The sequence below is a fragment of the Malaclemys terrapin genome, chromosome 2 (genome assembly GCF_027887155.1).
Source record: "Malaclemys terrapin pileata isolate rMalTer1 chromosome 2, rMalTer1.hap1, whole genome shotgun sequence".
NCBI classification, from domain to species: domain Eukaryota; kingdom Metazoa; phylum Chordata; order Testudines; family Emydidae; genus Malaclemys; species Malaclemys terrapin.
This window is the reverse complement of record NC_071506.1, coordinates 7364057-7381543: the sequence shown is the minus strand read 5'-3', so window position 1 is coordinate 7381543 and position 17487 is coordinate 7364057. Positions and strand designations below refer to the sequence as shown.

At 48.0% G+C, this 17487-nt stretch overlaps 1 protein-coding gene across 5 annotated transcripts in view; it reads right to left on the bottom strand.

Annotated features, from left to right (window-relative positions):
* Positions 1-17487, bottom strand: part of LOC128831951 (t-SNARE domain-containing protein 1-like) — a 699719-nt gene that overhangs the window by 409713 nt on the left and 272519 nt on the right. For all 5 annotated transcript variants that reach the window (XM_054018910.1, XM_054018909.1, XM_054018914.1 and 2 more), the window contains one exon: positions 5969-6046. In XM_054018910.1, coding sequence (XP_053874885.1) covers positions 5969-6046 — 78 coding nt within the window. The remainder of the gene's footprint in view (positions 1-5968; positions 6047-17487) is intronic.

Sequence of the window (17487 nt, the reverse complement as noted above, 5' to 3'; positions counted from 1 at the left end):
GGGAGACAATGTTGCCTTGTGAATAAAACACAGAGCTGGCACTAAGAAGACCTGCCTATTCATGGCTCTGTCACTAGCCTGCTGGGTAACCTTGGCCAAGTCACTTTCCCGCTCTGTGCCTCAGTTTCCCCATCTGTAAAGTGATACTGACCTCCTTTGTAAATCACTTTGAAATCTATGGATGAAAACACTACACGTTAGTCTAATAGATTGAGTGCCACTAATTTATCCACAGATCCCCTTCCAGCTTTTTGTTGCATCATTTTACCTAATTTTGCTGTTTCACCAATCTCATGCCGGGACTTTTTCCCCTTGCTGGTCACACCAATCTTTGTAACAGCCTGCCTTCCCCAGTGGTGTGAGTGCCAGTGCATAATCTCAGTAAGAGCAGCGGATCACAGAAGGCGAAAATAAGTGCAACAACATCAGTGACCAGTACAGCATCAATAAGCTATTTTATAGATATCTCCTCATTCCAAAGGATACCCAAGCGCTTTAAAAGCATTATAAATTCATAGATTTTAGGGCCAGAATGAACTATTCCGATCATCCAGTCCATCCTCCTGAGGAACACAGGCCATAGAATTTCATCTCGCAGTTCCTGTATCAAGACTATAACTAGTTGAACTACAGCTACATTTTACAGAGACATCAAATCTTGATTTAAAGACTCCAAGTGGTGCCGAATCCATCATACCTCTCAGCAAGCTGTTCTAATGGTTGGTCACCCTCATTTTTAAAGTTTGATTTGGTCTAGCTTCAACTTCCAAATAACTGGATCTTGTTCTGCTTTTGTCTGCTAGATTAATGAGCCTTGTACTATCCGATATCTTCTCCCCTCATAGGTATTTGTAAATCGTGATCGAGTCACCTCTTGAATTTCTCAATAAGCTAAATGAATAGAGGCCTTTTGTATCTTTCCAGTCCTCAATTCTTGAGGCTCTTTTCTGAACCCTCTCCAGTTTTACACCATGTTTTATAAAGTATTGGCATCATTATTCCAGTAGCGGAATAAAGAAATCATTTCAGACAACACTGAGATGCAGACACTTGTGATAGAGAACACAACGTCAAACAACAACAGTTCAGAACAAGAAGTGAAGAGTACTCTAAATACTTAAAAGTTCAGGCAGAATTTAGTAGTTACATACAAAATGAAATCGGACAAGGATATTTGTGATAAATCCTGATCTCTTTTGAGAAGTGTCACAGATTCTTGAATGACCATAAGCAGCCAGAAACTGTGGTCTATATTCAATCTGCAAGACTAACCCTAGGACCACGCTGGGTCATGATATCAGAACTCTTTCTGAGGAATTTCACTCCTTTCTGCAGCACTTGGCTTTTTCCTGGAAGTATCTCCTCTAAAGCAGCAAGAGTCCCATTGCCACCACAAAGCATCTCAAAGGTTAGCAGTGAAACCATTCTTTCTTATTGCCATTCAACTTCCTAAGTGCATGATTCCTCCCCCGCCCCCCGCCCACACATATCACAAATGCTTTGTCTACACTACAAATGCTTTCCTGCTATCAGTATACTGGTACACCTATACTGGCAGGGCCCCTGAGCGTTGATATAACATTAGCTGGGCCGATAGAAGCACTTTTCTGTTGGCATATTTGAATCTACAACACGGGAATTGCCAGCCTGATTATGTTTCACACCCCTAACTGGCACCACTATGCCAATAAAACTTTGGAGCGTAGACCTGGCCAAAGTGAAATTGCTGAAATTTCCGTTCTATAGCAGGGACTTCCATAACTTTGAGTCACCAAGAGCCACAGTGGCAGCTTGCCAGAAGCCCAAGAGCGTGCTACACAAGCTATATGCACACTTTTTGCCATCAACAAATTCAGGCTGGAAATTAGAAGAGGATTTCTAACCCTCAGAGGGATGAGGTTCTGGAACAGGAGTTATAGAGGAAAACAACGTAATTAGTTTTAAGAAAGCGCTTGACAAATCTATGTGTGTGACTGCATGACAAGGTTGCTTGTGATGGTTGGGGAGCAGGGCTTGACAGCCCTGGGTGTCACTTTCAGTTTATATCTTATGTTCCTAATGCTCAGGCTTCAGGGTTTCAGAAGGCCACTGGCAGGGGTCAGGAAGGGATATCCCTCCCCTCGCAGTGCATTCTGGGAGGTTTTTGTATCTCCTTCCTCTGAAGCATCAGGGATGGCCACATATGGTGATAGGACACTGGACGGGGTCGCACTGAGCATTCTCTCTCTCTCTCTCTCTCTCAGGTGCTTGGCTAGCTGGTTCTTGCTCATATGCTCAGGGTCTAACTGATCGCCATATGCGGGGTTAGGAAGGAATTTTCCTCCAGATCAGATTGGCAGTGACATTGAGGTGGGTTTCGCCTTCCTCTGCGGCATGTGGGTCACTTCCCAGGATTATCTGGGTATATCTCACTCAATCATTGTCCTGCCACTGTCGAGTCCTCATACACTAGTGCTCCTCAGTCCCACCTCTACCCCTTGGTCTCTGCCTGTGGCAAATAATAGACTGATCTCTTGTGGGTCTTATTTCCTTTGTTGTTGGGTTTTGTGTGTGGATGCTGGGTGGTGCTGGTAGCCTGGGATATACAGAAGGCTAGACTAGATGATCTACTGGTCTCTTCTGGCCCGGATCTCTGACACACTAATTTGCATAACTGTATAATCAGGATAAACTAATTGATCCTCTGTGTTATGAATGAAACTGACTCTTTTTTAAATTATTTCAGTGACAGGTTCAGTATCGTGCAAGTTTTACAGGTGGGGAAACTGAGACTCAGAGAGATTAAAGCCTTGTCTGAGGTCACGCTGCAGGTCTGTAGAAGAGGCAGAATTGAATTCTAGAAGTCTTGACTCCTAGTTATAGTGACTTGATCCTATTCCTTACCTACTTAAGTTCTTATGATGTGTCAGTCACTGCTGGCACAAGGAAGAGAACCCAGAAGTCCTGACTCACAGGCCTTCTCTCTAATCATTAGAAAGCACCTCTGTGATGCTCCATACCTCAGGGCAACACCCAGCACCCCCATGTTCATCTTTATAAAATAATTGTGTGGTATCCAATGCAAACTTTGTCATGTTGGGTGTTTTCGGAAGGCTCATAATGCACTGAGTATGGTTGTTATAGTGATGTTATAGTAATTGTTACAGTCATGTTATAGTAAGGTTATAGGTCAGGGGTAGGCAACCTATGGCACGCATGCCAAAGGCGGCACGCAAGCTGATTTTCAGTGGCACTCACACTGCCCGGATCCTGGCCACCAGACCGGGGGGCTCTGCATTTTAATTTAATTAAGCTTCTTAAACATTTTAAAAACCTTATTTACTTTACATACAATAATAGATTAGTTCTATGTTACAGACTTATAGAAAGAGACCTTCTAAGAACATTAAAATGTATTACTGGCACGCGAAACTTTAAATTAGAGTGAATAAATGAAGACTCGGCACACCACTTCTGAAAGGCTGCCGACCCCGGTATAGGTTATAATTTCATGTATACAGTTATGAGGCTGAAAATCTATCCTCATGGCTTGAAGCAAGACCATGCAAAAACTCTCCAAGAACAGAGGGGTAGTTAACACCTCGTCAGGGCATGGATGGGACAAACCCAGCCCAGCCTCACAAAAACAATGGACACTGGCTTAGGCAGCAATAAAAGAATCTGTTAGACCCTGGATGGAGTCACCCCCTTCCTTTGGGCAGTTTGGGACTGTGATGAGGTAATGCTCACGTGACTCAGGGGAGGGTGGCAGGGCGGCAAAGCCAAGAGGAAAGAAAGGACATGATAAAAGGGATCATGACATTTTGCCATGCTCGCTCCCTCTCTTCCACCTCCATCTACAGACACCATCAGCACCAAGCGACTGAAGCGCTGATCAAAGGGGGGAGCGTGGCTGAAGGGCAACCAGGCTGGTGAGAAGCATCTAAGTTTGTAAGGTTTCAGAGTTGCAGCCGTGTTAGTCTGTATCCGTAAAAAGAACAGGAGTACTTGTGGCACCTTAGAGACTAACAAATTTATTAGAGCATAAGCTTTCGTGGACTACAGCCCACTTCTTCGGATGCATACAGAGTGGAATAAATATTGAGGAGATATATATACACATACAGAGAGCATAAACAGGTGGGAGTTGTCTTACCAACTCTGAGAGGCCAATTCAGTAAGAGAAAAAAAACTTTTGAAGTGATAATCAAGCTAGCCCAGTACAGACAGTTTGATAAGAAGTGTGAGAGTACTTACAAGGGGAGATAGATTCAATGTTTGTAATGGCTCAGCCATTCCCAGTCCTTATTCAATCCTGAGTTGATTGTGTCTAGTTTGCATATCAATTCCAGCTCAGCAGTCTCTCGTTGGAGTCTGTTTTTGAAGTTTTTCTGTTGTAATATAGCCACCCGCAGGTCTGTCATTGAATGACCAGACAGGTTAAAGTGGTCCAGTGGGAGAACACTTTAACCTGTCTGGTCATTCAATGACAGACCTGCGGGTGGCTATATTACAACAGAAAAACTTCAAAAACAGACTCCAATGAGAGACTGCTGAGCTGGAATTGATATGCAAACTAGACACAATCAACTCAGGATTGAATAAGGACTGGGAATGGCTGAGCCATTACAAACATTGAATCTATCTCCCCTTGTAAGTACTCTCACACTTCTTATCAAACTGTCTGTACTGGGCTAGCTTGATTATCACTTCAAAAGTTTTTTTTTCTCTTACTGAATTGGCCTCTCAGAGTTGATAAGACAACTCCCACCTGTTTATGCTCTCTGTATGTGTGTATATAGATCTCCTCAATATTTATTCCACTCTGTATGCATCCGAAGAAGTGGGCTGTAGTCCACGAAAGCTTATGCTCTAATAAATTTGTTAGTCTCTAAGGTGCCACAAGTACTCCTGTTCTTTTTAAGTTTGTAAGGACAGTGAAAGTGCTTTTATATCATTTGACCAAATCTGACTTGTTGTGCTTTGATTTATAATCACTTAAATCTATCTTTGTAATTAATAAATCTGTTTGTTTAGTCTACCTGAAGCAGTGTGTTTGGTTTGCAATGTGTCAGAGGCTCCCCTTGGGATAACAAGCCTGGTACATATCAATTTCTTTGTTAAATTGACGAACTCATTTAAGCTTGCAGCGTCCAGCGGGCATAACTGGACACTGCAAGACAGAGGTTCCTAGGGCTGTGTCTGCGACCGGAGATATTGGCTAGTGTCATTCACTTGCAAGTAGCTGGGAGCAGCTTACATGTTGTGCGTGAACAGCCCAGGTGTGGGGGCTCTCACAGCAGAGCAGGGTAAGGCTGGCTCCCAGAGTCAAGGATTGGAGTGACCTAGCAGATCACCAGTCCAGATAACACCAGAAGGGAACGTCGCAATCTCCTTCTGTCATTCACTGTCTTACAGCTGAATCTTACAAGGTGCTACAACCACACCTCCTATTAACTTTAGGGAGTGTTGAAGGTCCTGAGCACCTCTCAAGAGGCACTCAGCACCCTGACCTACGGGGCCCTTAGGAAGCAGTATCCTAAACAGACACATGGGGAATTACCAGGAACAGCATTCCCATTTGATACAGAAGGAAGAATAAAGGAAATAGTAGCTGTTTTGCAAGCTAATATGACAGGCTCTGAACTTTGTAGCATTGCAACACTTCAGAGAAGCAGTGTAGCTTGTTCCACCTTTCTGCCTTCTAATTCCTTATTGTAACAGATGACATAATTAAAAATAGAAAAGGATGCAGTCTCGGCAAGGAGGGGAATATATCTCTGCCTATTTAATGCAACATATGGGGGAATATTTTTACATCTTATAAAGAAATGTGTATTGTACGTGTGCTGGAGCTCATGAGGCACGGCAGTAAAAATGCATTAATATCTGCTCCCTGACAACAGGGCTTGCTGAATGCTGTATACATGCTTACAAGTCATCAGCAGGACCGCATACAATTGACTAGGAATCCTTTCATTATACGCACCATTGGAGTTAATTCGGAAGATGTTGGCTGAAGTTTCCTGAAACAATTCCTGGAGTTCGTTGGGATCGATCTGGGTGGCTGCAACAAGACAAGGAGGAGAGCGCATATTAATACATCTGGCCAGCGTATCACCATGCCTTGCTTAGCAAGAGACTAACATCAGAGCAGAGCCTCTGAACCGGCATGCACCAAAGAGAGGGACATTTATCACAGCTTTGTCCCTATACTTTGTTGTGGTTGTTGTATATATTTAACTAACACAGTTACCTCTGAAAGTTAATGGGTTGAAAGTGAAACACGGGTTCTAACAATATAGGCCCAAATACAACCTCATTGAGGTAAAGGGGAATCCTTCCACTGACATCAACAGGCTATGGTGCAGAGACAGAGCATTTACCGGGGCAGGTTTTTACGGGCTGCCTTTCTTCATGTGGCCACAATTTGCAGGCACAAACAACTATAGTGTAGTTTTTCACCCACAATTATTTTGGAGGCAAGTGATTCCATTTAGGCACGTAGGTTGATAGTTTCCGAGCTGCCTAAGGCATTTGGATGCCCACATTCCCATACAAATGACTGGGAATAGGACATCCAACTGCAATGGTGGCTCTGAAAATCTCAGCTCCGATCCCCTGATTGTAGCCACATGTCAGGGAGTTGCACATGCAACACTGGGATTATGTAAATATTTGTATAAGACCCTTTTAGAATCAAGGCCCCATTGTGCTAGGTGCTGTACAAATACGTGGTAAAACTAGGCTCCCGCCCGGATGTATTTATTATTTTATCTGAGACATGACACAACCATGTGCACCCATCCAACTAGTTGAGGCTAGACTGAAAAATCAGGTCCTTAATCACCAAAGCAGTTTATAAACATAACTAAACCACAAGGTTCCTGTCAAGAAGTCAGGCAGGTGCGAGAAAGTAAGAATCCAGCTTGACCCTGAACATGGGAGCTTTGAAGGAGTGGCAATTAGCAAGGAATTTTTTTTATAGAGCGAGTGAGCGTATTTGATAAAGGCAACCAATGAGAAATGAATACAAGGCCTTCCTCACAACGTCACTTTGCAGAACTGGATTACAGATTAACAGGCCTCTTTGTGTATACATACATGGGCTCACACCCGCACCCCTAAGAGGTAGGGTGGATGAAGGCCAAATGTGATGTTGAACCACTCATTTCACGCTTCCCCCCCAAAAAATAAAACACTGACCTCCCCGTGCAAGCCCTTCCCCATCTCCTGACCCCAACAGATTCTCCATCCCAGTCTCCCCAGGTGGGACTTTCATCTTCTTTCTGCTCCCGATGCCATGTGCCTGCCCCCAAATGCAGCAAGCAGATAGCCAGCTGGCAGCAATCAACGGTGTTGTAGTCCCTGGTGACCTCCCCCTCGCTTACTGGTCTGCCTGAATCCCCTCTGTTATCACCCAGTTACTAAAGAACGTCCCATATCTGTCCCTGAGCAGAAGGTGGCACTAGCTGGTATGAACCAGAGTTTTCCCATTTCCCACCTTTAAATTTATATGAATATCCCTATCCCATCAATGTCCTCACAGCCTCAGTAGCAGGGAAGGAGGGGCAGGAGCAAGTTTGAACAGGCATCCCTGTGATTTACTTTAGCTGGCATTTGACTAAGAAGTACATGGTTCATTTTTTTAAATTCCTTCCTCCTAAGTCAATCCCCTCAACTTTTCCATCATATTTTCATTCTGACTTGCAAAAGCCAGGAATTACTGAGCAGAAGTAATCAGGTCATGCGTAACTCTCTCCCCAGAAATTTAGCTCATTCACAGCCTGATCCAGTTCCCATTAAGTCAATGGCAAATATTTTAATAGTGCATTATTAGCCCTTTAGTTCTTTGCTGAGGGCATCAGAACTGTGGGTGACATTACAATGCAGTCCCTGATTCAGGAAGGTTCCTGAACAGGGTTACTCGTGTGCTTATAGTTAGGTACATGATTAAGTTCGTTACTGAATCAGGACCCAAGTAAACCGAGATGTACTCAGACAGGCGTGACTGGTAAAAGACAGCCTAGTCCCCAACGTGAAAACGCCGACAGACCCTCAGCTAGAACAGCACTCACTGAAACACAGTTAGTATTCCATTAAATTCCCCAAACAGCCTGGACCGGAGTGGTTCATGGGCTTCTGTAGAGGGACTGTCCTGCAGGAGTAAATTCAACCAGCAGGAGTTTACGGGGTGGGCAAACTATGGCCCTCAGGCCACATCTGGCCTGTGGGACTGTCCTGCCTGGCCCCTGAGCTCCTGGCCCAGGAGGCTAGCCCCTGGCCCCTCCCTTGCTGTCCCCCCTCCCCCGCAGCCTCAGTTCGCCCCGCTGCCGGCGCAATGCTCTGGGCGGCGGGGCTGTGAGCTCCTGGGGCAGCGCAGCTGCAGAGCCCAGCCTGACCCAGTGCTCTGTGCTGTGCGGTGGCGGCGTGGCCCGGCTCCAGCCACCAGTGCTCCAGGCAGCACGGTAAGGGGGCAGGGAGCGGGAGGTTTGGATAGAGGGTAGGGGAGTTTGGAGTGGTGGTCAGGGGGCAGGGGTGTGGATGGTGGTGGTGGGGAAACAGGGGGTTGAATGGGGGCAGGGGTCCCGGGTGGCAGTCAAGAAGGAAGGGGGTTGGATGGGGCGGCAGGGGGCAGTCCGGGGGAGGTTCCGGGCGTGGTCAGGGGACAGGGAGAAGGGGTGGTTGGATGGGGCAGGGATCCCGGGGGGGCCATCAGGAATGAGACGAGGGGTTGGATGGGGCGGCGGGGGTCCGGGGGTGGCAGGGGACAGGGAGCAGGGGTGTGTGGATGGGGCAGGGGTCCCAGAGGGGCCGTCAGGGAACGAGGGGGTTGGATGGAGCAGGAGTCCGGGGGGGCAGATAGGAGGTGGGGGCCGGGCCACGACCCCCTCCCGTAACCGGCCCTCCATACAATTTACGAAACCCGATGCGGACCTCAGGCCAAACAGTTTGCCCACCACTGATTTAAATGCTGAATCGCCCAGAAAGCAGGATTTAGGATGATTCCACCAGATGTGGGAGCAACGCATGCCTGCATATTGGAGCTCATGAAATGCAAGAGGGAAGAAACACTTTCGCAGATACCTTATTGATCGACGCAATGTTCTGAAAATTAAGACCAGAGGAAGAGCATAAGGATGGCCCAGTGGTTAGGGTGCTGACTTGGGAGACCTGGCTTCAATTCCCTGCTCTGCTACATACTCCCTGTGTGACCTTTAACAAGTCACTTTTCAATCTGTAAAATGAGGATAATAGCACTGCCCTGCCTCACAGGGGCGAGTTATGAGGATAAATATATTAAAGACTGTAAGATGCTCAGACACTGTGATAATGGGGCCAGAAACATAGTTATAATAGGACTAACAAGACACACATGCTGAACCCTGAGATATACAATGGAGAAAGGGAACCACCTCTGAACAAAACATCTTTAACATCAGCTAGAAAGCTGCCACAAATTTAATAAGGAGTACACTGTATCGTGAAGTGCTGATCTGTTAAAGAGGCTGATATTTCCTGGCCCCATCTGCAGCCCCACATCTCCTACTGTAACACAACGGCTATTTCATTATTTATTTTGGGGGTGCTGCTATTTTAGCTTTAAACCTCTGGTGCAGTTTAGAGTTGCCACACATGGAGAAGCGATTCTCACCCTGGGACTGTTCAGGAGGAATGCAACAGCGAGAGTAACAAGTACAAGCTCTCTATTGAAAAAAGCAATTTAAAAAGAACACATCCACATTGCCAAGTGAAGTGGAGATTCCACAGCTAAGCTACTTACTGATGCCATAAAAAAAGGAAGGCGGAGGGGGGGAAGAACATGAAAGACAGTTGTGGCCAATAAAAATTATGTGTTTCAGACTTCATAAAGCTTAGTGTTAAAATATTACGATTCGCCTAGATGAAATATGGGGTTGCCAATATGCAGTAAATATTTTGCATGCCCTGAAGCTAATACAGTTCAGTGCCAGGAGTGAGGAAAGGTGAACTGTAATTATAGCTGATATATTGAAGGCAGCATGGAGTTTTTGGTACAAGTGTTGCAGAAACACATGTGCAAATCAATTCTCCTCCACTTTAGTTTCCATTTTTTTTTCCTTTTCCATTCACTTGTTTGCATCATCCCCTTAGAAGGCATCAAGAAAAAAAAACCAAAACCTCTATTGCTTCCGCTTTTGCTTCTCGCATTTGGAGAACATCAATTCAATTATTTCCATTTTCTCAACTTTCTAAAGTAGCAGCAGCCAACATGAGTGCTTGTGATCTTTGTTCCATAGTTTCAAACATGCCTCAGAACGTTTCCCCACAAAACTACACATGAAACCACATCTGTGTATATGAACCAGGTGTTTTGGCACCCAGCTACCCAATATGAGTGAGCAAAGTGTGTTTGCGTGCAATTTTATGGAAACACAGTCCCCTGAAAATGTGATCCGAAGCATTTGTAAAGCCCTGGAAATAGTGAGTGCTTAATGGTTCACTTTGCTGCAGATGGTGAAATGTAAGTCCTAGTTTTGATTGATCACACCAAAATGGTGGGAGGGGTTCTTTTTCAAGTATTTCCAATTGTTTATTTGTATGACAATAACACGTACGGGACCCAAATGAGATCAGTGCCCCATTGTGCTAACACTCTTCAGACACGTAGTGAGAGACAGGTCCTGCCCCAAAGAGCTTACCATCTAAACAGACAAGACGGAGAGTCGAAAGAGATACTGGTGAAGTGACTAGTGTGAGGTCAAACAAGGCTGAGAACAGAAACTAAGTGACTTGAGTTCCATTCCAGAGTCATTGCCATTGGATCTAGCTGCCGGGGGGGTTGGATGGGTCGGGGATTCTGAGGGGGGCAGTCAGAGGGTGGGAAGTGGGAGGGGGAAGATAGGGGGCAGGGGCCAGGCTGTTTGGGGAGGCACAGCCTTCCCTACCCACCCCACCATACAGTTTCAGAACCCCGATGTGGCCCTCAAGCCAAAAAGTTTGCCCGCCCCTGCTGTATAGGATCAAACTCATGAGGCCCCAGGAAGTTGGCCTATGGCTCTGCAAAATGGAGAGGGGAAAAGCAGTAGCATATGGTAGGGAGAACAAGAATGGTGGTCTCTGGGAAGCAGGAGGAAATCAGACTAGATCGCGAGAAGGTTAGTTAATGCCATCTGTATTAAGGCGTTCAGATAGTACAGTAAAGAAGGCAGAAAGGTAGGGTAAAATGATATCTAATCTTTTCAGAGTCTACTGTTACAAAGTGTTGGAGATATATGCATGGCGGGGCCCCCGACCCAGCACCCTGGTGGGACAAGCCCCAGATCCCACTCCCGGCGGGAGCTTGCAGGCCGGCTTAAAATGGCTTGCGGGCCTGATTCAGTCCATGGGCCGTAGTTTGCCCACCCCTAGTCTAACCCGTTCTCAAAAACCTCTAATGACGGAGACAAAGGCCTGTCAGGAATGGTCTCGTTATTACTTCATCCTGCCTTGAAAAAAAGTCAACAAAAATTGTGTTTGCCCTGCATCACTTTCATTATAATTACTGCACACAAAGTGTTACTTAGATTGTAAACTGTTGCAGACAGGAGCATCTCTTTGTTCTGTGTTAACGCAGTGCATAGCACAATTGGGACCTAATACTTGACTGGGGCTCCTAGATGCTACCATAGTACAAAGAAGAAAAGAAGAAGAAAGGAATACATAGATTATAGATGTAATAAACAAGATGCATCAATGCAAGGATTTTTCCCCAGAATATTATTCTTTTAGCCAGCCTTTGAATACAACAAACTACCAGAGCAGATTTGGATTAAAAGCTTAAACACCCAGTAGCGGCTGAAAGGCAGTGTTGTTGCATGCGTGTAATTTTAAAGTCATGTGTGTAAAAGAGCTGAAAGTGGCTGAGAACGTAAAAATTGGCCAGTAATAGACCACGAATCCCAATAATGATTGAAAACAAACGGTTACCGACCTTTCGTAACTGTTGTTCTTTGAGATGTGTTGCTCACGTCCATTCCATTCTAGGTGCGCGCGCGCTCAGAATGAGTCTGAGGCCCCCTTTTGCTTTCGGATTAGGAAGTAATGGGAATAGAGCCCTTTTCCCTTCATGTCCCGAGGGACCTCCTCCCCCGCCCCCAGGTGCAGGAGGTCTCAACCTCTTGAACAAGGAATTGCTCATGAGAAGGGTCCCTGAAGAGGGACGGGGTGAATGGGGGGTGGGAGTGATGGGTGACCAAAATTGCAGGGTATAGCCCCAAGATACTATGTCCAACATCCAGCAATCCCAGGTGACCCGCAACCAGGCCGAATGGCAGAGCCGAAGATGGTCGAGGAAAGAACAAGGTGGATCTGGAGAATTGCAAACCGTCGCTCTCGAGTGTACCTTCAAAATGAGCACTTCTGGCCCCCGGGATGCTTTGCCGGGCCGGGCTGCACGGGTGAGCAGGAGGAGGAAGGGCGGCGATGAAGAATGCTCGTGTCTATCCCTTCTCCTTGCAGACCCCTGATGAGGCTGCCAAGGCCCTAGCAGCGGGAGCGGCCGGAATTGCATCCGTGCAGACTGCAGCATATGCTTGCCCAGCGAGCGAAGGGAGGGCCAAGTGTCCTTCAACGCATGCAGTCTCGCATCCGTCTGCCCCGAAAAGAGTCCATTCCCATCGAACGGAAGGTCCTGGGTAGAGGTCCACATCTCTTGGGACAAGCCGGCGGGCTGAAGCCAGGAACTGCGCCTCAAGACCACCACCGAAGCGACCACCCTAGTCGCCGAGTCCACCGGGTCCCATGCTATCTGGAGAGAGCACCTAGCTGCCGCAGAGCCCTACTCCACCAGGGTGACAAATTCCTGGGCCGGACCCTGAGGAAGGGACTCCTCAAACATTAAAATTGTACCTACCCGAGAGAGCCTGATGGTTCACCACCCGGAATTGCAGGCTGGCTGTCGAATAAATCCTTCTCCCAGAAAGATCCAGTCTTTTGGCCTCTTTATTTTTTGGGAGTTGAACTAGTGTTTCGTTGAGAAAACCAGCGAGCCTGGAGGCAGGTGGGTATAAAGGTACTCATACCCTTTGGGATGAAGTACTTCTTTTCAGCCCTTTCGGAGGTGGGAGGGATCGATGATGGAGTTTGCCAGAGGGCCTTGGCAATTTTCAGGACCCCGTCATGCACTGTTAATGCAACACGGGCCAGGGTAGAGGCTGAGAGGACATTGAACAAGGTGTCCGCCTGCTCGACCATCTCCTCCCATTGCTAAGCCCAAGTTCTGGGCCACCCATTGAAGCAGGGCCTGGTGTTCTTTAAAATCGTCCGGTGGACTGGCCCTCAAGGGTCCCACGACTGCCTTGTCCGGGGATGAGGACAACAACTGTACCGCCGGGGAGGCTCCGGGGCATCATCCCCCATGGGGGAGGGGAGTTCAGGGTGGGCACTGTCTCCTCTACCCTGACCTCTGAGTGGGTCTCATGCTCTAAGCCCGGTGCCGCCAGCTATTGCTCCAACGTGGCAGCAGATGAGCGCTGCAAAGTGGGAATCGTCATCACCAGCATGCCCAATGCACTCCAATAAAGCCACTGCGCTGGCCACTGGACATGCTGCCAAGGCAGCACTGTAGAAGTCGATGCGGCCTCAGGTGCCCAATTGTGCCGGTGGGGTCATGGCGAGGGGCTGAACTGCCCTTCCGTGCCGGAGTAATCCCCTTCCGGTGACTACAGTGGGGCCGTTGACGCCTATGTCTGCCTGCTGAGCATCACCGCCGGAGTCCGGAGTTTGGAGTGGGAGGATCGGTGCCACTATCAAGAGGGCGGGGGCCGGGGGGGGACCGGAACCGCAACGGGGAGTGCTCCCATGGAGCAGGCAACCAGGATCTGAGCCAAGAGGATGATTGGCGGGAGGGCAAACGGTGCCAGTAGAATGGAAACCAGTGCCTCCCCCTAGGCGATCCGCGTTGAGATGGCATGGACCATGATCACGGTGTTAGTGACCGAGGGTGAGCACTAGAGGATCTGGGCCGCGACGCCGGAGATCGGTGACGCGGAGCTGGAGAGCGCCGCCTTGTTTTGGGGGATCGGCGGCACTCCACTTCCCCCTGAGGGGGTCTTAGCGGATGGCTTGCCTTCCTGGGGAGCCTTTACACGCTTCCTGTGGCATGGCGGAGGCCTCTGCTCTCTCAGCACTGGGGGATCTTGGAAAGGCGTCGATGCCACCAGAAGTTTGGGTCCCCTACCACTCCCGGGAGTTGGTGGTGGATCCTTTAAGGAGCTAAGGGCCCTGACCAGGGAGGCATGTCCACATGGCTCCAGAGTGGCTGGGTGGCCCGAACTGGGTCCTTTGCCCGATGCCCCATGGCCTTTCTTGTTTGGTGACGGGGAGCAGTGCTTCTTTGTTTTCTTTCTGGGCGCTGGTGAGCAGTGCTGGGCGGAGCCCAATCCCGGGTGTGTGCTGCGCACTGACGCCGAGGTACTAGGAGAGTCTTGGTGGGACTGCTCAGAAGCCAGATGAAAGCCAGGCTCCATGAGGAGACCACGCAAACTAATATCCTGCTCTTTCTGAGTCCTGGGTTGAAATTTTTTACAAATACTACACTTGTCCTTCACATGTGATTCCCCCAGGCACTTGAGGCAGCTGCTGTGGGGGTCACTTACAGGCATGGGCCTGTTTCAGTGCACGCAGGGCTTAAACCCCAGAGACCCGGGCATGCCCCGCCTGGGGCAAAGTCCCCTCTGGGACTCTAACTTCTAACTCCTAACTACACTTAACAACTACTTAACACTAACTACGATAAACAACTATTTACAAGGCTGTAAGGCTCGAAGTCAGAAGAAATGAAACCACTAGCCTTTGCTATGCAAGGAAAGGCGCTCCAACTAACCACCACAGGCGGCAAGAAGGAACTGAGAAGGCTCAGTGCCGGCAGCACCTGATATACTGACACATGAGTGCAGCACTGAAGGGGGCGCCACAGCCTGCCCTATGGATATCACTACAGGAAAACTCTCCAACGACTGCGTACGTGGGCGTGCACACACCTAGAATGGAATCGACATGAATCATAGAATCATAGAATATCAGGGTTGGAAGAGACCTCAGGAGATCATCTAGTCCACCCCCCTGCTCAAAGCAGGACCAACACCAACTAAATCATCCCAGCCAGGGCTTTGTCAAACCGGGCCTTAAAAACCTCTAAGGATGGAGATTCCACCACCTCCCTAGGTAACCCATTCCAGTCCTTCACCACCCTCCTAGTGAAATAGTGTTTCTTAATATCCAACCTAGAGAGCAAGCATTTGAAGAAGAACTGGGAGATATTCTAAACAAAAAGAACTCTCAGCCATGTTTGTACTTTACACCAACACAACAGACATTCTAGGCTTCAGAGTGACATTTGGGGTTATTGTGTGTGCTAGTTCTGTTGCTACGTGGGTGGCTAATTGATTTGTGTGTGTGGTTTATGTTGTGCTGGGAGAGTTGTGGGGGTTTGGGCAGTTGGCAAAAGAGGAGTGTGTGCTGCGGTGAGGGGCTGTGTGTGTTTGGGGTTATTGCTGATTGTGTTGTGGTGTAGGTGGTTGTGTTCATTTGTGTCGAGGTGGGTTGTCTTGGGAGATTTGTGTGGGTGGCAGGTGGACACAAAGGTATGGCCCTGGGACCAAGTAATCTACAGTCTGTGCGGTCTCCTGCATACAACCAATGAAACTGCTGCATGCAAATTAGTTGCAGAGTAAGAGTACTGATTGGTTGAGTTTCTTCTGCTACCACAATGGTCTAGGACTCTTGGCATGTGGGAGGCTAGGCGCAAGCACCGGAAGCTCACTGGAAGGGGCGGGCTCCGGCACACAGGCCATGGCCCCGCCTCCTGCTCCACCCCAAGGCCCCACCACCACTTGGTCTCTTCCCCACTCTGCCCTGAGGCCTCACCCCCCACTCCACCTCTTCCCCTAAGGCTCCCCCGCTAGTGGCTCACTGCCCTCTGCCACCTCCCCTGAGGACCCGTGCCCAACGCTTGCACCTCTTTGTCCCCCGCCCCCCAGAGAACCACGGGCAAGGGGGCGGGGAGAGACGGAGCGAGGGTGGGGCCTCAGGGGGAAGAGCGGAAGGGGGTAGGGCCATGGGGGAAGAGACTGAGCAGGAGCGCAGGTGGGGCCATGCTCCGGACGCCGGTGGCTCCCCCACTTCTCGGGAGCGTCTGGCGGTGGCGCTCCACAGGTGGCAGGCCAGTGTGCCTCCAAAGGGAGGTGCGCCGCAGCCCACATTTCTTACCCCGTTTGGGGAGCCTCTTATACCCGCCGTCCATGCCCACAACCATGCTTGTAGCTTCTTCAATTGCTTTCCACTGACACCATAGACATAATAGGCTTCACAGTGACACACACTGACATTCCCGGAACCTTATAATATAGATAACATGCCCTTATGGTATAGGATACAACCCAGGAAGGGAGCAACATTTCCCATGAATGAAGTGTGTGGGGCGGGTGGTTTTTAGGATGTCATCCACTTGTACGGAACTCAAATCACAGCTTAGAGATGGAGAAGACTTTTTAGGGTATCAAGGCCACTCTCTGGTCAAAATAAAGAATGTCCTTGGGTGCTTTGTCCAATCCAATTTCAAAATGACTCAGCGTTCCCCACGTCAAAAAGCTTGCCTTGAAATTCAGCACATGTAAACAAATCAGAACCGAGCTTTAGGAACACAGTTCTGCATACCAACAAGAAATGGCTTATGAATAAAAAAAGGAAACATTAATATAAATACATTTTCAGATTGTAATCAAGGTTCAATCAGACCTGCCTTGTGTTATTTTTAATTAACTTGTTTTTATTCTCTTTTGTTTCCTTCTTTAGCATACGTGCTAATAAACTGCTGTTCAAGAAGAGCACAGCAACCTGCGCTAGGTGCATGACTAATTCGATAATCGTGCCATTTCTGTCTTTCTACAGTTTGTCCTTAACGTTTAGAAGGGCATGGATACTGCCAGGGACGTAGTGCAAGTTTATACCACCCCCCTCTCACCTCATCGGTGGGGAGTAATGGTTGGAGCAGAAGGCTAGGAATGAAGACACCTCTGTTCTCTGCCAATGACCCCATATGTGCCCTTCCACAAATCACTTTACCTCTTGGCACCTCAATGTACCACACAATAAAATGGATAATTTTATGTGTGTTCTAGGGAACCATTATCATTGCATCTAATGTAACATTATTCAGTAGATGGACCATGCTCTGAGTTCTCTTCAGATTTATACATGGGTAGGGTAGTTAGACTATACTGCTCATTTCAAGGAGCATCTTGTCTACAACTAGGCTCCTAGAGGAATATTACCCAAAAGGAATCTTGCACTGAGCTCTGAAGGAAAGAAGATATAGATTCATAGATTCCAAGGCGAGAAAGAAACATTGTGATGATCTAGTCTGACCTCCTGTACAACACAGGCCATGAAACTTCTCCAAAATAATTCCTAGTGCATATTATTTAGAAAAACAGCCAATCATGATTTTAAAATTCTCCATAATGAAGAATCCACCACAACCCTTGG